We start from the raw sequence: 22,144 nt of genomic DNA, 5'->3' as shown, positions 1-22,144 counted from the left end.
CAATATTTTCACATGTCGTCTAGGTGGGGTTCAACAAAAATCAATTATTCTAAGAGTATTATTGCTAGAGTATGTTGATCCATTATGACCAACTGATGCTGAATATCCAGAGAGAGTTCTGGGTAAAGTTCTGGATATCCTAATAAGCCATTATCAGCTGAATCTCTCTTGATAAACAGACATTTTGAAAAGAAGAAACATAGTCATGAGAGCTTGATCTAAGTGTTATTTTTAGAAATAAAGCTGAATGAGGCAATTCAGCTTAGCAAGAACAGACTTCAAAACCTGTTTGTTTATCCTAAAATACATTTCTACTGGAAAAGGAGAAAAATTACTTTTTTGCCTTTAATCCCCCAAACTTCTTTATTTAACCTCAAGTTTACAAAGTATTATCTGTAAGTTTCTGAACTGCATACTTGGAAATGTGTAGTTCTCTGGGTAGCTCACAGACAGAGGGAAACACCCCTTCCTGACCATAAAAGGTCTGAGTGCATGTTCTCAAGCGGAAAATGTGTGGGATCTTATTTACAAATGTATAAATACATGCCATTCCTTTGCGCTCACAGGCACAGCTGAAAGCGAGCCAGAAAAGGAAGTACAAGCAACTTATCTGAGATTTTATTACATTTCACCTAGCATGGTATCACTTCAGCCTGTATTTTCATAAAAGTCTAATTATTTTAGTGAATAAAGCCACATAATGTTCTCCGAATAAAGAAAAATATGAATCATATTTATAAGCATTTTTCAGCGTGTGCATCAAACATCCATTTCTCTTTTTTTCCTCCTCCCCAAACACTTTTAGCCCCTCCTAAGGCAGGGACAGGAGACTGGGGAAAAAGGAGAAGGTGATCAGTACTGGATCCAGCAGCAACCAAGAAACACATCTCACAGCAAGTACCTTTTCCATCAGAAACTGTTTCCCACAGACAAGAACCGCTGGCGAGCAGCGTGCCACTGACACCATCCTCAGGGACACTGGTCACTGCTGTTAATGCTGCCCGTGAAGAACCAGGCTTGGATCACTACAGGCTTTACTTAACAGGGTCATCCAATACTACTGAATTTCAGCAGAGCATGTATTAGGCTGTTCATGACTGCAGAATTCTTTCCTCCTCTTGGAATCCATTAAAGAAAAAAAAAAACAAAACAAGACAACTAATAGTTCAATTGCTAGGCTACCTTTAAACATAGAAGGCAATCTTGAAAATTATTTCTTGTAAGTTATCTCAAACACAAAAATGCTTACCAAATAACTTCCTGGGGTAAACTTAAAGCCGAGCTTTCAATTCTACAATTTAAACATAATAGTTCTGTGCCATCAACATTAACCCTAGAACTGCAGAATTTAAAAATACTACCAGAAAACAAGTACGTGCCACTACCTAGTGCTTATCTGTCACCTCTACCTGATAAGGTTAATGAGGATTATCAACTAAGTAGGTGTTATTTATTGTGTGCATAATAACCAGAACTTCAGAGCACAGAAGACATCAGAGGTACAGAAGTTCTCTCTTTAATATACTTTTTTAAGAACCATTCTTTTATTTTGGTTTCAGTCTAAAAACATGTTCCTAAATGCAAAATGGCATCCAAATGTTGACTCAAGAGAAACTAGAAAGATATAGTCAGGTGAAGCATCCGGAAGGATATATTTTTCTTCATTTAAAAATAAGCAAGAAACTCTGGAAAATATTATGTTTAAAACGGAGAGGGAGGGGGAATCAATCACTATCATACACAAGGGAGACAAAAATACAGTGTTGCCTGTGAAACTCACTGGTAAACTTTCTTACAAATAAAATTCAAGTCAGAAAGAGGTCAAGGAAAAGGATGGGAGACTAGCAACTCCTTTGCAAGATCTAAATATCTTCAGCTACACTGAAGAACCTGCTTACTTCTAGGGTAGATTCCCCTTCAGCTGGGGAGCTGAAATAATTGGCAAGGACAATTTACTGTCTTTATGATGCTCAGACAAGCATCTCTAGATATAATGCAAAACAAACTTTCCCACACGTACATGTCCTTCCTTCACATGAATGGCGAATGGGTCCCAGTTTTCACAGCCTCCATGCCACCTTCAGAAAGCTGCAATTTGCCGATGATGGTACTGAAAAGCACTCTTCATATAAACTCAGTAACTAGACCTGTTCCTTTTGCAGGCTGGTAGGTAGAAGAAAAAGTCTCCGCTTCTCTTAGGCAGAGGCCTAATGGAAAAGTAGATTTTGGTCCTGAAGGTTTACAAATCAAAATAAAAGCCTATGGGAAGAAAACCAAGGCCAAAACAAACAGAACGCCACTTGACACCACAACCTAATGCTCAGGAAAGAACACTTAAGAAAGTTTACTTCCCATTTTTACAGTCACCACCTGAATGACAACATCTTTTACTCACACTAACAATGATATACTTGAAGTAGAACATGAAAACAGCTTGCTCCTGTGAAATTTATGGCTTCATCTCACTGTGGTTCCCATCACTCCCAGATGTGAGAACAACACAAAGCAATTTCTCAGTGTCTTTCCCAGGTGCAGAGCTGCTGTCTGTCCTACTGAGACAGGATTACACTGCTAATAGGAAAAACTGAGTATTAAGAACCTGTGGCAAAAGCACAGAGAACTGGAGAAAACACTATCGCTGTATAAATCCATGGTGTACTCATATCTTGAATACTGCTTACCAATACTTTTTGATATTTGGAACACCAGAAGATACATACTTTATATGCATTTTATTCATATCTCCTATACCCACACACATACTTATGTGCATATTTACTATAGACACACACACAAACACTATACAGGAGAACAACATGGCAGATCCAAAGCCTGGAGCAGCTCTCAGCTGAGGCTCCACAATAGCAGGTCAAATGTAAAAATCATAGGCAAAACCAAAGAACTAGATGATTTTGAATAAAATAATCCAATAGTGCATATGAAGCAACCAAAAGAAGATATTTATCTGTTAACGCAGTTAAACTTTCTCACCGCTAGAAACTGTAGATAGCAAAAGTTTACAAGTTTTGAAAAAGCTATTGGGCTACCGAACCCCTGCACCTTAAAAAAAAAAAAAAATCTGACTGCTAAAATGCTAGAAGGCAAGAGAATAGTTCAGGGAATCATCATTGCCTTCCTTAATGGGTACTGTCAGACACAACACGCTTATCTAACTAGACCTTTCATCTGGCCTGGAATGGCCGCTATTACCTTCTAGATATTTCTCAGGGAGTTGCCTTGGCACACAGGCTACGTTACTAGTGCTTTCTTTTAATCTACAGCATTGTAGATCACAGCATTATACTCAACTTTATCTCTTCCTTTTGGCCTCATTACCATTAATGATATTAAAAATGCACATATTATTCCATATCTTTAATCACCTCTCCTTGCCTACCTTTAGTAAAATTGTTTCATCTCAAATACAAAGCACTTTTTTTTGAGTACAATCAAGAATATTTTTCTTGAATTCTCATCAGCCTAATATTTAATAAACTAATTAACCCTAAGTTTTAAATCTTTAAAAATTTCCAGATTTAGAAGGTAATTTGGTAGTTCTTAATGGATTTTTTCTTGGTAAACTGCAGTCATGCCTGAGTGAGCTTTGTAGTTGTTCTGTCCATAACTCTGTTCTGTTTTTCTTCTCTTTCTTGAAGATTTCAGCCATGCTTTCAAGCCCCAGTGCCACAACTGCTACAGCTTCTCTTCCTACGGTTTCCATGACTTAAAAACGAAACATAATAAACAGACATTTAGTCACATCTTCCATGTAAAGAACCCAAAGTTGTGTAAGACTGGGCAATAGAATGGCAATTACATTCTTACAGATCCAAATGGGAGACAAACAATTTAAAAAGTAGTTAATTAGTGGCTGCTCTAAACTGAAGGCATTATTGTAGAGCAAGAAAATCAAGTGTTTAGGAAGGAATTTACGGGGGCCAAGAGCAATTCTCTGATTTGAATTTGGTCAAAGCAGTGTGTTATTCCTTCAGCAAGTGATAGATGATCTCAGTCACCATCTCAACCCTCCAGCATAAGTAGGGGGAGAGAAAGAAAAAAAAAACAAACAAACAAACAAAACAAATAGCAAAACACCCACAAACAATTACAGGAGCACCATCATGTCACATTCAGTACTCATACAGATGGAAGACTACCATACTGCCTCCAAACTCTCTTCATCTAACACTTTATTTCTTTGGAAGCCTACTCAAGTATTGGCTAAACCTAATTTCAAGTAAATTATAAGAACAGAACAGGATAAATAGCTAGACCTTGTGCTTTCAATTGCTCATGCTTCATTACTACCTGAATGATGCCATGATGTTAAGATATATAACTGAAGTGTTACACTGATAGGCTGTCATTAAGTGAAGTCCCTGGCAATATTCTTGCCATCAAGGAAGCAATAAAAAGGTCTTCATGATCCTGGGAGATTTCTGCAAGCACTTCAAGAAAGTTGTTAACGCTGTTAACTGTTAAGCCTAATATAAAGCTACAGCTTGAAGAGTTATAAAGCAGTTATTGGAGATGGCATTATCATCATTACGTAACCCTCTGCAGTTAGATTAAGATGTTAAAATTTTGAAGTGACATCTTTAAATAATTCATGTGTTTATGAGAAAGCTATGGAAATAAAACAGAATCATACCAAGCCTGAGAAATTAACAACATAGAAATATTTTTTCACTGTAAGAAATATGATGAGGTATCTGAAGCTATTTAGAGAGTTATTTTCTGGACACAGTCTCTTTGAATGTAATACTATTTATTTGAACCGGTATTTGTAAACAGACTTTTGAAAAAGTAAGGAAAAAAAATGTACCCAGAACCAATGAACAGGGTACTCTTTTTATAAAGCAAGAAAATTCACGAAAGCTGAATTACATACAGAAGACTTCAGTTCTGGAAGGGAAGGAAATTCCAGAGCAGCAAGAATTTTAAGACAAGGGCACCCATCTTAAAAGCAAAACATAAACATAATTGTCAGAGAACGAAAGCAGATTCTTTGAGTCAGACCGTGTTTACTTAAAGACATTCTTAAATTTTGTATATTATTACTTTTGCCTTGCTTCTGTCACTTCTATTTCAAGACAGTATTTATGGAACTGTAGAAGACAGCATCTTAGTAGCATCTCTTCCTACACTGCAGAGAAAGTACCTATTAACATTGCCTAGGTGAAAAATCATCAATATATTTCATGGAAAAGATCCAGAGAAAAATTATTTGCCAAACATGCCAAACATTTTATTGGACATCTTTTTTTTTAAGACCATGTTCTAGTTTTGATCTGATCATTGTAATTCTTTTTTAACAAGCTTTCCTATGGAGTTTCTCTACTGTTTGCTACAAAAGGTAGCAGTAACATAAACACCTTGGTCCTTTGCGCAAATGATCCCATTATGTTTATGGTGTGTTCTTTGTAATGAAGTGATCTCAAAGAGAAGGACTGATTTGGTTTTGGTTGGGGTTTTTGGTTTTTGTTCATTTTTGAGGAGCTGAATCACAGACCACTCCAGCTACATGCAAGATCATGCCCTCTAGCCCTTCTCTAACCGTGACAGAAAGCAGATGCTAGCCAAGCACTGAAAGCCTCATGTTGAACATTATAACACTTATTTCTGCAAAAGATGATTCCAGGGGCTCCAGGGCTGTTCACTTACAGAGAAATTACCAAAGCTCCTCTTCCTCCTGCTTTTCCCACCCATACATACACATCCAATACACATCCAACTATTTCTGACCAAAGTCTTTTTGGCAGGTGCAAGCTGCTGACCTTTCTACTCAAAAATCTGTACTGTTACCACTGTCTGGATCACACTCTTTTCCCTTAGGGCTCAATTTAGAAAAAAACACAAAACCCCCACATGTAAAAAAAAATAAAACCAAAAATGTAAGATTCATTAAGGCAAAAGCCACTGTTTTTCCAACAGCCTCAAAATGGTTCCCCTTGCATTTCTTTTACTTCATTTTCCTTCTCCCATCATGTTACCACAGGAATGCACTTGTTTTCCCCTACTCCCTCTTTAACTAAACCACCCATTGACTTTTATAATCATTTGGTACATCACAACCAGGAGACAGCTTTCAATCACAAATGAAGTCAGGCTCAAATTGGCCCTTCTTTTGAGAGATCATAATTAAAAAAAAAAAAGGAAAAAAGAATGAGAACTTTCTATTAGATATTCGTGTTAGTTTCAAAAAAAGTCATTTTTAAGATATAATACAGGGAGTTAGACCAAGTGGCTACCTATGTATCTAGAAACTCTAGTGTACTGTGCCTATCAGGATACCAATGCAATGAACACTCAATGCTCACATTGACAAAACAACTACTGTTAAAATTTTGAGTAAGTAATTAGGTTGGTTTACCTTCTCATGAACTTCTCTGTGCCCTACAAATAGCAATTATTTAGTTCCATGAAGAGTGCCTCCCCATGGTTTATAACATAGGCACTCTTAACTGTGAACACAGCTCTTGAAAAAGGGCATAACATTATGTTCCTCCTATTTGGAGGGTTTTTGGTTTTTTTTTTTTTAAGTACACAGTGAAAAAAAATTTACTGCTTACCAATATGATGTACAACACAAGATCTAAGCAGAGATCCTCAACTCATACCAATAATGAAAAGTTAAGGAAAAGAAAGAAAGACGTCTTGGTGGCAATCTTGTTTCTCGTCAGAAACATTTCAGGCATTATGAAATCATTCTTTCCAACAGCGCCAGGAATAACAAAAACAAAATATGGTTGCACTGAATCTAACTTGGCACCAAGGTGCTATTGCGCAGTTTGTTATGTTCTCTCCTCTTGCTTTAAGGATCAAGTTCTTAGTGGCAACATAAGCATGTGCCAGAAAAGAAAATATATTGAGAATTTTGAGAGACATAGGATTTTTCTATTGTCATTAAGTTTCACTTTTTTAATATTTTGATCTTGATTTTTAAAAGTATTATCATTTGCTCTGTTTTAAAGTAATGAAAATTATTGGTACAAAGCTGTCTTTTAGAACCACACTTACTAGCCACACAAAAGACAAGTAATTTGAAAGGCCATGTCTGACATTTTGATTTTGGTGCACAAGGAGAAAACAGAGAAAAACAGAGATCACTTATGTTGAGAATCCAATACTGACAAAAAGCCTAAGAATCTGCTGCTTTTGTCTGTACTTCATCAGACATATAAATACTTACATGACACTGAAGAATGTTTTAGCATGAGAAACTACCACAGCTGAAAGTATTGGTTTCTCTCTTTGCTCCCTGGATATGAACTCTGATTAACACGAAGTGAGAGAGAAAATGGTACAGTATTCACGTCTTTCTCTGAAAAAGTAAACCTCCACTCACATTGGTCATTATGGGCTAATAACAAAAAATACGAAGCCAATGACTTACCAATATTGCTTTGTAACAAGCCAGCCTCAGGACATAGTTAATGAAGCATTAGAAGCTTACCTACCAGAAGTTTAGCTGAATGACAATAAAGACCTACCTGTTCAAACAACAACCACCACCAACATGCACATCCTATATTTTGAGGAACAGCACCTGAAAAAGAGCTCTCAGTCAGTCATGCTGTAGAAGGACTAACCAAGGCAGTGTATTGCAGCGTTTATGAAAATTAGATTGTGGTCTTGGCTGTTTACAGCTTCATGTCTTGATTGTTACAATGAAAAAATCTTCCAAACCCCTTTTCAATACCTTTACATGATGTAAAAATCAGGTGATATCTATCTAGCAGACTTATAAGATATTCGTGTACAACAGTATGAAAAAAAAATGTAACCGCATTTGGTAATCATCAAAGAAGAGTTACTGTGCTGGAGCCCTTTTATTCAGCCTTCTACTACAGAAAGAAAAAACATACACAAAAAGACAGTTTCTGTTCAGTGTGGTTCACTGCTAACCACTTTTTTCCTCCAGCATTGATTTCCTTTTCATATTTCTGTCCTTACCTCTCAACATATACCACTTCTCTATGTTATAATTCATCCAATGTTGTTCAACTATTCTGCGAACTATGGAAAAGACCATTTCTCCCTTAGCATAAAGGCAGAAGCATTTTTTTGGTTACAGTTCTTATCAAATTATTTTTAAGTTCTTATCAACAGCATAGATTTCCATATCTGTCCATCAATATTTTACTGTAAATGGGGTAGAAGTCCTGTTGTTCTACATACCACTTGGATTCCTTAGCTTAGGAAAGGTACTGAATGAAAGAGAACTATGAAAGAAAATAACGCTTAAAATATGAAAGTATGATTAGCTTTTAACTTTCAAATACTACTTTCCATAGATAAACTTTGTTACACTTCAACCATTATTAATTTCATTTTTTTTTCAGATAAGAAAGCAATTCACATGCAGTAAATTATTTTTATAGCTACACAGGCACAACCACCATAGCAAACATGAATACAATTGCTGAACTTAATTTCACATTTTATGGACATAATCAAAAGTCTGAAAAAGTCATCTTGCCAACTGTTTCCTTTTTCCAAGCTTTGAATTAATGACAATGGCTTGATCTTGCAAATGTGTGTCGTGCATTTTTTTCCTAGTAACTACATCCAATTACTTCTCAACTTCAGTGGAATTCCTCATACATGGTGAAAACTCTTTGGGTACCTTAGTGAACAACTCGTCAATATATCTTTGCATCTTTTACACCTATCCAAAGTACTGTCAGTGGGGAAGTTTAGGGATTAGAGCTGATCAGCTAGTATCACCATTTATAAGGAACTATTCATACTTAAAGGAACAGTAGATATAATAGATTCCTAGTACATAGAATAGTATGCATTAGAGTAAGCAGCAACTTTATATGCCTTTATATTAAGCATTTGACTAAAGCAGGGGCAGGAGTTAATTAAATGATATCTATTACCACAAATATAAGTACTTTACAAAATGTCTTTTGGGGTAGACTTCAAGCTTCAAAGCAATGAATATCCTGCAAAATGATGATGGAAAGGAGCAAACAGAACTGAAAAAACAGCTACTTGTGACTAAAAACTAACATCATTATATTGTAGCTGTCCCTGAAGTCTTAAGCCAGCCAAGGGAATGCAGAACAGGCAATAACAATAAATTAAAAAAAAAGTGTTGCAACTCATTTATAAAAACCATTCACCTAAAAAAAAAAAAAACAAAACAAAAAACATATTCCAGAGTTGTCTTCTAAGACAACTCCTGAAGAAGGGCTGAGGTGACAGGACTCAGAAATCAATAGCTACTCTATTTTGTATTCAGTAGCAACATCTGGGTGCACATGCACATTCCAAAACCAGATGGTGTGAACCAGCTGCAGCCACACAGATGAGACATTATCCCTCTGCGGAGCGTATCAGCCACATCCAAGCAGCATGTTGGGCTATGATCCACATGTTCAACAGCCCCTATTGCCTGGAATTAAATGAATGTAAGAACAGCTGACATGTAGAAGAGAAGGCAAGACTCCTTTCTTCCCAAACCCGAGAAAATGAAAGTGAAATGTAAATATTATTTGCCACGTTACCTAGCATTAGTTGATCTTCATATATATGTACAAGATTATTATTTAAACTATACATTATTTCATTTATTGAATATTTGGGGACCTGTTTAACATACTGCTAACCCACTTCTAATACATTTGAAATAATTAGCTCCAATATTCACCACTGCTTGCCCAAGACAACTCAAAACAAGAGATCTTGCTTTTTTAAAAATTACAGAGAACATATTCTCATCTGAAATGCAAATACTGAACAAAAAAGTTTACCAAGTACTTCCTGAAAGTGAAAAGAACTAACTCAATCTAGTCCAAGTATATACCTCAACAAATAGAATTAGAACAAACACACATTAAGCATCCACATACATAAAAATGCCAGAATAAACCACATACTAGTGCACATAACTATAAATTTGAGTGATTAAAGACCATCTACTAAGCAACTGCTGCTAGAAATAAATGTTGTGCTGTTAAAATTGTCCGTAAGAAAACTAAGCCTCCATTCTATGGTGAAATATTTTAAACTGTTTCAGATACATCAGAACCATTAACAAGATGTGGGGCTTTTTGTCAGTAATGAGCAAGAGAAATCAGCTTTATGCAAGGGCATTGATCCAACCCTGAAACAGTATTCTTAACAATAACGTTGTAGTTTCTCAACCTTAATCTCAAAGAGAAACTGCAGATCCTGTAAAACTAACGGACAGTGTTAGATACACTATAGGCCCATCATTGGTTTCTTTCCCTAATGCAAAGAATTAATCAGGTCCAGATTTTGGTAATGTAATTACATTAAAAGCAGTAACAATACGGAAACATATCACAACTATTACATTAGGTATTATTACTACATGGTACCTTCACATGCATTTTGACTAATGAGGCCAGAGTTCTGCAAGATTCTCACTGATAAGGCAAGCACCTGCTTTAGAAACATGTCTATATTTCTACATTACAACTATACAAAACCATCTTTTCCCTCACAGGAAGAAAGATAAGTTTACAAATCAGGTAGATACTTAAGTAACAGAGCTCTCTTTGCTGCTACACTCACTTTACCAAGGTGTGACACTCTTGAGGTGTTAGGTAAGATTGAAGATGATCTCAAAGGTCTCTCAAGGTGAAAGTTAATGAGCTCAAAAACTTTCTGTCAGCCCTGTTTGGACTCAGCCTAGGACACCTGTTTCCCCACACACATACTACTTGCAGGTACTGAGAACAGATATAAAATAAAGATCCCCAATGAAGAAACCAAAAAGATGGCTGATCTCAACATCTTCTGACAATCTTTATAAAGGATCTTATGAGAACAGGTAAAGACTGATGAAAGATTCTACTGGCAAAGACCCTTAGCGGTAATGATACTGTTCATCACAAATTCAATCTCCACTTCAGAAGAAATAACTACAAGGCTGCATGAGCACTAGAGGTAAGTACTTTGTGAATTCCTATGCCAGCAAGTACTATGAGAAATATAGTGAGTGCTTAGCAGAAATTTTTAGAGTATTTCAAGTTTGAGACTCTCGTCTGACTATAGATATGCAGTGCTCCTGGGGGCTGGGTATTTTTGAATGGCACAAAGAAAGCAGGCCCAATAAGAACCTTTAGCCATATTTTTAAAAGTATCATTTAGGTAAGATCATGTACAAGTTTCATCTCCTTGTCTAGAAATCATGTTTGTTTTGGAGCCATTACTTGTTAGCTCTCAGTTGCGAGGCTTTACTTCACTTTCAGGTCCACTATAGTTACTCAAGCACAGAAATGTTTGCAGGTATGGGTCTCCCTGTGTAACAACAGACACACTAAGTAGTAAGACACCGAAGCCTTGAGATATTAAGATAGTCCACCTCCCAAAACTGTATTTTTAAAACACAAATTGCCTATAATGTAAATACAAATATTTTACAATCGACACTGTACAATGCAATGTTCATTTGAATCACTTGCTGGACTTCTTCAAATATTATGTAATCACACATATACACTTCCCGAGTGTAACAGCTACTATTTTCACATGCACAGTATCAAGCATCTAAAAGGTGAATCAACAGCTCATTATTTAGCACTGTATATACAAATATGTAGCTTCACCTGTGTACAGTTAATGACAACTAACTCCAAACTTGAGCTAAATAAAGTTCTTTTCATTCTGAAATGATCTGCAGATTTTAGTGCATGAAGAGTTATGAAAGGTAGTTGAAGTTGCATTGGTAATAGCAGAGCTGAGCAACCGCATCTCATGAGAAGGAAAGCACCCCATACTACCTAACGCCAATGACCCTTCCCCAAACTTGAGAAATTTGTCCATATATAAGCTTACATTTACATTGAAGCATATAAATAACCCTGCAGAATGCATTTTAACATTCAAAAGTATTAGTTATCCTCTTTTCAATTCCACTTTTTCAGTACTCTCCAACAAGTGATGAAATGAGTCACAAGGGTCTTGTGAGTTGACACACCATGGATATAATGTTCGATGCTTCAGTTTGGTCCGACAGAAGTTTCTGTGACTAGCGCCGTTTAACTTGGATCACAGTTGCTGCTGTTCTGTGCAAACCTATTTATACGAACAGAGCAGAGCCAAAACGGTTGCTTCGCAATTAGTTCAGGCATGTTTGAATCCAGAAGGGAAACTCTCAGTTTATTTTCCCCAGGAATGCTACAAAGTTCTACTACAGCTTTACAGTGTAACCATGCGGATCAAGAAAGGCCCCTCATTCACCTAGAAAAAGATCAAATTATAGTACTGAATTGTTGTCCTGTTTCTCACCTTACTCTGAATGCAGTGAAATGTTTGAAAACACCGTTTTTGAGAATTTGTCATCTACAGTGTCAAAGGCATCCTGGCAGAAAAAGAAAGTCTTGTTGAGGGCAAAATTCACTCAAGATGACTGTAAAACCTAATCCACACCTTTGAATTTGGACTGAATATCGAACACTGAAAGTCTTGTAAATGACCCAATTTGTTTACATGGCCCTGTAGCTTTTTATGACTTTTCCATCAAGAAGTTATTACATCCATTCCTTTTATTTTGTTTTAGAGCATTTGAATGAGCCCCAGAACCACAAGCAAGTGAAACAGACTCTCTGCAGATGTAAGTGGCCTCACATAACTCACCACTACCGGTGAAATAGTCAGAACAACGCTTTCAGTTTGGAAATGCCATACCTTTACACACAGCAAAAGAATTTCCTGTGCTATACGTCTTTTTTAATGCTTAACTATTGTATAAAATGAGTGCTGGTTTCCTGTCAATCAGAGGAGGAACCTGGAATCCCTAGGACTCGTGACTCTGATTATTTTGAACAAGCGGGAAGGCAGTCAGATGGTTACACAGTGAGGTACAACAAGGGAAAAAAACAGTAGTTTAAAAATAACCCCCCCCCAACTTTTCAGATACTTTAGTTGCTATAATGAAATGGCTCATCCAACAAAGCTCCCCAAATAAAAGTTGAATAAAAGACTGGACAACTGAATTTTCTGGAAAAGACTACAGCTAAAGATAATTGAAACAAGCAATATTATCCATTATTTCACAAATTTCTTCCAGCAAAGTAATTTCCCCACTTCATGTGGTTTTAAACAAATGATGCTTTAAAAGTGGCATAGAGAGATTAACAGCTATAGATTGACATGGAAGGTGTGGTAAAAGTGTCTCCAAGATCATTTTTCCAGTGTAAGATACTCTTCAAATACAATACTCTCTGGCATTGTACACCTGGACTTTTCCTTCACAGAAAATTACAGCTTTGCTGATATGTGCCAAACTGAGCAATGGTTTAAAGATGTAGAATATTGAAACTACAAAAAGGCCACCACTCCTTTACCTTTTACTGCCTGAACCTAGTTTGAAGCCCATTTATCAGATTACAGGACCAATCCCCTAATTAACTGCAGCATCTAACCTCCCACCTCCCCACCTTCTTACATGATTTATTGCCAATTCATAATAAGAATATTACAGCAAAAGCAATGCAAAAAGGAATTAAATGTACAGGAAACACAAGCAGCATTGTTTCCTTTTCCCAAGACGTTCTTTGCTTTTTCTGAGATAGACTTAATATTTCAAGAAAAGCTATGTAAGGGCAATAAGGGAGTTTAAACCCAGCACTCAAAGTTATCACCAGCTATGCCAGACATTTGCTGAAAGCTTGGAAGACCTCCCTCGCTTTCCTTCAGAACTGTAGTATCATAGGGAATGTAAAAAGATAGCTATCCAACTAATGCCACTGTTCACCTAGAAAACAGACTACTAAAAATTTCAAAGCAAAGATTTCTACTTCCAGCCACAGTGCTGGCAAGGTGTGTGACCACAGGAAAGCATCTGCCTCCCTGCCCCCACCTGGTCCTTCACCTGGCTTTATTCAGAACCACTGCATACCTTGCACTTCATGTGAAGCAATCAGTACAACGGTGTTCAAACTGAGCTATGCCTGCATACTATTTCAATACAGTTAATAATCAGTTTTAACAAACTCTTGAAGAAATTTCGGTGTTTTGGGCTTTCAGGGAGTAGTGGAATAGAGTTGCTCTTCACCCTAGAAGCATCTCCTTAAAACATCTGTGTTTATGATGATACCTTGAATGAATTTACCATAAACCACAAGATTAATGAATAATTTATAAGAATTAATTCACAAAAAGGCACATTGCCCCTGAAAAAAAAAAAAACAACACAGATAAGGTGTTACTGGTTACTCCCTTGCAACTCTCCCATTCTCACTGCTATAAAAAGATGCCACTACAGGGTAAATAACCTTTGAACATTTTCTTATTTCATGTGCAAATGCTGTTTCTGCCTGTATCGTGCTGAATTGCAGTACATGGAAGGTTAATTCATATTCTCTTTCTCTAGCCCCCAACACCTGCATATGAAAATGGCAGTGGGGGGGAAAGAGCAACTGGCACTGTGAACATCTCACTGCGGAGTGAACCTGCACAGTCTCAAATTAGCCCAGCTTGAATGAGAACTGCCACACAGGGAAATAATAATCCAGCAGCTCAAAGAGACTTAACTAAACAGTTGATGAGTTTTATTAACATGAGTTGCAGCCAGCTCACCTGACGGTCTAGTCGGCGAAGGTAAAAGCACATTGACACGAGTGGAGAGGTGGCACACACTCACAGGACTTCAGAGGGACCCACAGCGACAAGAAGCCAAGCAGCCTACAAGCCCAGTGCAAATGTACAGTCATGCCTGTGCAAGGTGAATGTCAAAGTCTAAAACTGTCAGCATGCTTAACAAAGACGGAGTATTTGGAATAGAATTAATTGAACTCAAGAAAGAGAGTTTTTGCTAACCCTAATGCAGAAGGCCTGCAGGACACCAAGGAATTAGTTGGGTGCTCTCCTTTTGTTTACATTCATTTTTTAATAGTTTATACTCTCTGTGTATAAGACTTTCTCCATGAAGGTCTAGAGCCCTGCCTTGTCTCACCCAGCTGACCAACTTCTGTAGAAACTGATTAGGTTATGAAAACACATAGAGGTGCTATTGTACACATGCTTTGTAATAGCATGCTGTAAGATCATGAAATTAAGCACAAATAATCCAATGTAACACTGGGGATATGTTTATAAAATCTCAGCAGAAGGATGTTGAGAAGAGAATATCAGAAGACAGATGAACCCTAAGGCTAGGATGTCTATGGATGGAGCCATGTATAAATTTTCCTGGCATTGCCACCTTAAAATAACATCCTACAATTTAATGAAGTCTCTAGAAAACACAAATTTATATTTTAGCTCACAGTAGCACATTATGAATTTTTGCTCACTTACTTGAATAAAAGCATTTCACATTCAAACACAAGCTGCAAAAGTTTTCCCCAAAAGGGAATGACAGGGCTGAGTAAGTTTTAATTTACAATTAATTTCTCAGAAACTCTGAAACAAATAAGCACTCATACAGATATCCAAGTGCTACTAAAATAACTGCATTTCTACATGTTAGCTCTACTCATTTTCCGTTGCATAACCTTTTCTAAGTCCTACAGGTTTCTGCTAAAGACTACTTAGGTACAGGACAGTTCCTAAGATGCTTACACACTGGGAAGTGTATTTTCCATGGCACGCACTTTGTGACTAAAAAGCAAAGGCATGGCACTCTGGCAAAGCCAAGAGCTATCTATAAAGCAACTGAAGAGGCTCATTTCCAGCTAAGGGAAGTGGGCTTGCACAGCGCGTCCGCTTTCTAGTAATCAGGAACTGCCAGACACAGCAAAAACCAGAAGCAGCAACTACCCAACAGCAACAAAAACCCCCAAAACCACTCTGCTATAATGCATAACCACTGCTGTAGGATGCAAAACAGTACTTTGCTATTACATGTTGACTATGTAATAATTAGATTCAAAGGGTTTGGATAAAGTTATAAGATATAAAAGACATTAAGTTTATGTGAAGACAAAGTTCAACATAAGCCCTTTGGTAGTATAGCTGTCAGTGTCTCAAGGTATTCCCCGTGTTTCTTCTCCGTTATAAAACTCTGTATCTAACTGAAAAACAAACTAAAAACCCCCAAACAACACGACATAAAGCTCTAAAGTCTGATCTGCAAACCTAATAAGAACTAGTTACTGCAAAAAATAAGATTTTACATGTTTCTCCCTTAAATTCCATTCAAGATATTTAACAAAGGTATGAGAAGACTGGAATGCCTACCTATTTGGGACAAATAGCAAATGGTCTGTGCTTTTAAAACCTTTACTTCTACCTAACAGAAGAAACTGAGAGAAGCAGCAGGACTAAGTAGAAGTCCCAAGCAGCACTCTGCTGAACAGCAGACAATATGCCAGAAGTCAACTACAAAGGCAAAAAAACAGTTTTTAAACTTTCTTTCACTGCAACCTATTGCTGTGTTGAAGAACTTCTCTAATTTGCCACAATCTTTTGCTTAAAGTCAAAAGAGGATGTGGTGCAATTCTTCACTCTCCAGGAAAAGGGTTTTAAAACATTTCAAAATAAGTCTTGGACTAAACAGAAATAGATTAAACTTACGAAAAATTGCATCACTATCAAGTTTCCCTTTAGACGACACGTGCTCATATTTTATACTTCCTTATCTTCTCAAAACGAAGAAAACTTATGCTATCCAGCAGTAGTGAACAGACCATACTGAAACTCGTCAACTCAACAAGAGTCAGCAAAGATGGTGACGACTCCCACTGCTTTGAAGTATGTTGGTTTATAAGTGATAATTTTGCAGTCAAATGACTGCACTCACTTGGACTCACTGCGTCACTTGGACATCCACATCTTCTTTCAGGTGTTCAGCCTGAGTTAAATGAACTTAATCAGAAACTCCACGTTGTGATGCTGTCTCCGTCCCTCAATAAGCTGCAAGCTCCCTTTGAAGGTACATGAACAGGAGAATCCTCTAGGTGGTTGTGAGGAGGTGTGTAAGGCCATGCACATGCCGAGGTGACAAGAGAAGTTCCTTCTGGCACTTCAGCTGCTCTCTCAGTTCCAGTCGCATCCATCCACTTTTCCCAAGGATCACCTGAGATACCCAAGTCTCAAACTCCAGCTCAAGGGCTCCTGTTTGTCTTTTTTCTTTTAAGCTATGTAAATCTTGCCCATTTCAGAGAATTTAAGAAATACGTTATGAAGTGATCAATTAGTGAAACTTATTATTAAGAGTTTCTATTCACGTGAGGGAAGAAAAAAAAAAAAAACTTAAAAGAATTTAAGATCTATCAAAAGATAGATCATCACTGGTATACTACCTGTGCTGCAGTATTGACAGAAATCAAGTAAGTGCTTTGGTTTTATAAGGTTTACTTCAGCAACTCTATTTACTGCTGTTCATTCACACTTGAAACTGACTGCAGGAAAATTAATATTTCTAACTAGTTGGGCCTGATGAGTTTCTAACTGACCTCAGTTTCTTGGTCTTCTGAAGTCATTTATTACTGCTTTTTAAATGTACATGCCACATATGCTATACACTTCATTGCTTATGGCACTCGACAGTAGTTTTTACATTATTTTCTATAAAGACATCCTCATATTTCTCATAGAAATCATAACAGCTGATAGCTTAGCAAAATTACTTAAAACATTTATCACATCTTGTCCTAAGAGAGCCAAGAAAACAGAACTTAGATTCTCCTGTGATCTCATTTTGTAATCAAATCTAGACTAAACTAATAATATCACATAAGCAGGTGCACTCAATTCCAATGACAACTCTGGTGGTCTAAGTAACTCACATTACTCAAACCATCAATAGCTCCCTCAGACATTGTTGAAACTACAGAAATAAGATGAAGATACTGCATAAAAATAGCATTCAAAAGTAGACGGAAAAGTAGCAAGAACTATAACAGAAAGAAGAAATAAGTAAAACATCCAAGTAATCAAATTCAATGTGCAAGAGATTGAGTTTTGTTCCTCAAAAGAAACTGAGTGATCAAGTTTTCTTGACTCTTTACTTCAATATGGAAAAATGGTAATAAATACATCAGACAGCCCCAAGAGAACTGATAAAGCCACCCAAGTATGAAAAACCCTTCAAATGATTATCTGTTTTTCAACAGGACAAAGAATCGTGGAAATTAAATCCATCCAGATAAATGGGAGCCATCACCAGATGCACTATTTACTGCTACTTCAGTAAATTCTAGAAAATTGTTGCACAAACTACTTTGATCCTCTAGATGAATATTTACTCAGTTGAATTACAAATAAAAACATTAAAGTTAAATATGAATTTTTCAAGGAAATCACATAAAACCCCTTACTGTCAAGCAGAGTTTACAAATAAAACCTGTTCTTAAAGAAAATTTGACTATAACAGAGGGCCAATGAAAACAAGGAGGTAGTTTTAAGTGGTTTCAAATGGAGCTACACTGGCCATGCAACAACTACCACACTGAATTCCTAGGAGGTAGCAGCAAAATACTGTGTTCTAAGAATAGCTAATTTACAGTTACAAAGAAATATTTACGCTAGGAAATCATCACCTAAAATGACACTCAGCAGAAACAAGAGAACTCCTTATGTCTGCATTTAGTAAATAAATCAAGTCAAACTGTAATTTTAAAGTTCATCATCATTTAGCTAATCAATAAATAAAACCAATTATGAAAAAATAAATCCTTAAGCACATACTTACCCTTTGTAACACAAGTAGTCCCACCGATTTAATAACTGGCCATAGACATCTTCAGTATCACCTTGAAGCACTAGCTACAGCACCCACATGTGCTGCTGAGTAACACTGTAATCCATTCTACCACAAAACTGTTTGGCCGTTTAGCAGTTTTACAAGTAGAGGACAGAATTTTTATTTGTAGGCTGTGTGAGTGAAAAATATCTCTCTCTCTTGACCAAAGATTATTTGGCATGCAAACAGCAATATCTCATTCTCATACTCCAGGGAGTTTTAACCTGCCTCTAGCTAAAAGCTATACAATCTTTAGATTGCAGCAGAGTGTAAAAATCACTCTAATTAAATTGAGTAAGAACTGGTTTGACCAGTGTTACTGATCCCCCAAATAATTAAAATCAGTTAAGAAAAGTCAGAGGTTGGCACTTAGCTGCACCTAAACTTGTGCTAATTTTTGAAGTAAGTTTTGCAATTGAACAACTGGAAAGCAAGTGTCAAGCTACAAGAAGAACCTGGACTGTTTTAAGTATAAACTACCACAGAATACAGTTTCAGGGCACATTTTAAAAAAAGAAATTATCCTGGCTTTGCATTTGTTCTAAGATGTAGTGACTGTATCTTAGAGCACGCCAAATTGCGTTGCAAACCAGTTGAAGCCTGACCTAAGGCAGCTGCATTGCTGATACACATCAACAGAATCTAGTTTGTGTTGTCACATATACTTATACCTATTGACATCAGTTTTGCTTCTATGCCGTATGATCTACCTTTTACACTTTATCGTTGTGCTCCCATTGCTGGACCCTGGTGGCCTTTCAGGGCCCAGCTGCCTTATCCTGTAACAAACCTCTTAGGGCAGACCGACAGCATAGCAGGTTTCTTTCCAGTCCTGACAAGGTTAAAGCAAAGTAATGGTAATTCTCTGTGTATTGATACGCTTCATAAGCAAACCATGCAAACTTAACAGAAGGCAGCATAACAGCACAAGACTTTCGTATATTAGTGTCCAGTCCATTTTGTCACAAACTGGTGCCCTAAAGCTTCTAAATGCCAGGTAAGCTGGGAAGGGGTAGAAAGTAATTGATTTCTTTTCTCACACAGAGAAGATAATTTCCTGTCCTGTGCACGAAGTCTGATTGGTTTCCTGTCAGAATAGCCAGGTCTCTGAGTCTTTTGATCACTTTCCTCTGGCCCTTCACAGTTGCTCTGATTAGAGATTGATCCCTGTGCTGCTCTTTGATCAGCAGCTCCGGCAGTCTGCAGGTGCCATATATCATCACATTAGCAGGCCACAACAGTATTAATGTCCTCCTGCTAAACTTACTAGTGCACTGCATATTCTACCCACTCATGGAGCGTTTGTGGAGGTCTCTGAAACTTTGCTTTATATTAAAAGATATGACGTAGAATACTTTTATCTGGGGAGTCCCAAGTTCAAAGTTGAGAGAATTGAATTAGCCTCAAATCTGCATTTCTGCTTTATTTCATTACAGTTCAAAGAGTTTTGAGAGCTCCCAGCTCAGCCTTTTGTGTTGGTTTGTGCCCAGAAAAAGTTTGTTCTAGCTGCCATGCAAAGTACTAAATTTTTCACACATCCCCCATACATTAAGCACCAGGGTTTCCATGAATGTATGCGAACGGCCTTAATTGTATATATTCTACACTGTGTGGTTTCATGCAGTATATAACATTTCAGTTTGTAAAATATTCTTTTAAAATTACTTCATAATAACGGATCAAGAGGAAAGGCGCTTAAAAATCTGAATAATGTAAATCATATGGAGTTCAGAGGCTAAGCAAATTACACACCCCGAAGCTGCCCTTGCTGTATGAAAGGAGCCTTTCTCCAGCCCTGCACAGCCCCAGCCCAAGGGAACTTGCATTTGAGAGTTTTCTAAACATTTCAGGTACACTTGAAAGTTGAAAGTAATTCTCATTTCCTATGCAGGATTAGTTCGTTTCCAGCCCGTACAAAATACCACTCATTCACGCACAGACACAACCCCCCACCCCCGAGAGCTGAGGGTACGAAGGTGCGAGGGTCGGTGCTACTTTTTTTTTTTTTTTGGGGGGGGGGGGAGGGGATTGGGGGCACACACGACACATTTTGCACCTCCGCCCGCAGAGCAGGCAGCCTCCGAGCCGGAGCCCGGCTCCCTCCCGGCCGCCTGACCGCTGCCCTCGTAGCCACAGCGCTCCCCTGAACGCAGCGCGCAAACACGCAGCTGCCGAGCCCCGCTCAGCCCGGCCCGGCCACGGAGCTTCCCCCCGCCACCCGAGACACCCCCGGCCACCACCCCGCGCGGGGCCGCGCTCCCTCCGCGGCGCCGGGCAGCCCTGTAGGCAGGAGAGCTCCGCTGCGCGCCGGCCGGGCGCCCGCCCCCGCCCTGCCCCTGCCCCGGGCTGCGGCGGCGGAGCTGCTGCTCCTTACCGTTCTGCTCCTTGGCGCCGGAGAAGGCAAACTTGCTGCTGAGGTCGGACTCGGCGGCGGCTCCCTGCCTCCGGCCGGACAGGGCAGATGTCAGCAGGAGCAGCCCGAGGAGGAGCATTGGGCCGGCGGGGCGAGGGGTTCCGGCACAGCAGGCACTGGCGGCGCGGCACCGAGGCCCGGGCGTCTCTCAGCAGCGCCCGGCGCGCGCTGCGCCGCTGGGGAGAAGGCAGCACTGAGCCTGCTCTGGCAGCAGAGAATTGCAGGGTAGTTTCCACATAATCCCATCCAAAACTTTTTCCTAGAGCCCTTTTCTGTGTCTCCAGGTTTTGTTTTTCTTTGGCTTTTTTTTTCCTCTCTCTCCTCTCTTTAAAAAAAAAAAAAAAAAAAAAAAGATCAAAGCAAAATCTGGACCCAGACCAGCTTCCCAAGGACTAAACAATCCGGGGCCGTGCCGGGCGGGGGCCGTAGGAGCCGGGGCTGGTGAGGGCGCGGGGCAGGCAGAGGGGCCGGGAGAGGCGGGGGCGAGCGGCGCCGCTGCTGCTGCGGAGGAGCGCGCACCTGTCAGCCGGCAACCAGCGGCGGGGCGGGCCGGCGGGGCGGGCAGGAGGCGGGCGGGCAGCCCGGCCGCGCTCCCACGGAAAGACCTTCCTCGCCCTCCACTCAAGCGGCCGCCCTGCCAGCTCGGGCCGCTTCTCCTCAGCTTCCCTCTTCCCCACCGCCGCCGCCACCGTCCCCTTACGGGCGAGGGCGGCACCTGGCGCGGCCGTTTACGCCCCGGGAAGTTGTGGGTTGGGAAGAAGGAGGTGAACGGAACGGCCTCCGCCGCTGCCCCCCTCTCTCATGGCCAAATGGCGGCGCAACAGGTGCTGGGGCGGCGGTACGGGGTGGGGGGGGGCGAGGCAGCCCTCGTACCGCCGCCCCAGCCCCCGGCTACCTCACGAAGGGGGTTTCCCCCCACGGTAGTCCGGGAGCCAGTTTCTGGGTTTGGTAATGAGGGTGAGAGGTTGTGCTGACTCTACCAGTATTTGTTTACTGGGTTGTGTTATGATGGTAATTGGGTTCGTGCTTGAAAATTTGATGCTTCGTTAAACGTTTCACCT

The 22,144-nt window shown here is 39.2% G+C and overlaps 1 protein-coding gene across 1 annotated transcript in view; it reads right to left on the bottom strand.

The window, feature by feature from the left end:
• Positions 1 to 21,162, bottom strand: part of PDGFC (platelet derived growth factor C) — a 151,670-nt gene extending 130,508 nt beyond the window's left edge. The window contains exon 1 of the mRNA XM_068404159.1: positions 20,727 to 21,162. Within this exon, the coding sequence (XP_068260260.1) occupies positions 20,727 to 21,162 (436 nt within the window). The remainder of the gene's footprint in view (positions 1 to 20,726) is intronic.
• Positions 21,163 to 22,144: the final 982 nt, after the last annotated feature.

This window comes from Nyctibius grandis, chromosome 6 (assembly GCF_013368605.1).
Source record: "Nyctibius grandis isolate bNycGra1 chromosome 6, bNycGra1.pri, whole genome shotgun sequence".
NCBI classification, from domain to species: domain Eukaryota; kingdom Metazoa; phylum Chordata; class Aves; order Nyctibiiformes; family Nyctibiidae; genus Nyctibius; species Nyctibius grandis.
The sequence above is the reverse complement of the archived record's forward strand: the minus strand, read 5'-3'. Positions and strand labels throughout refer to the sequence as shown.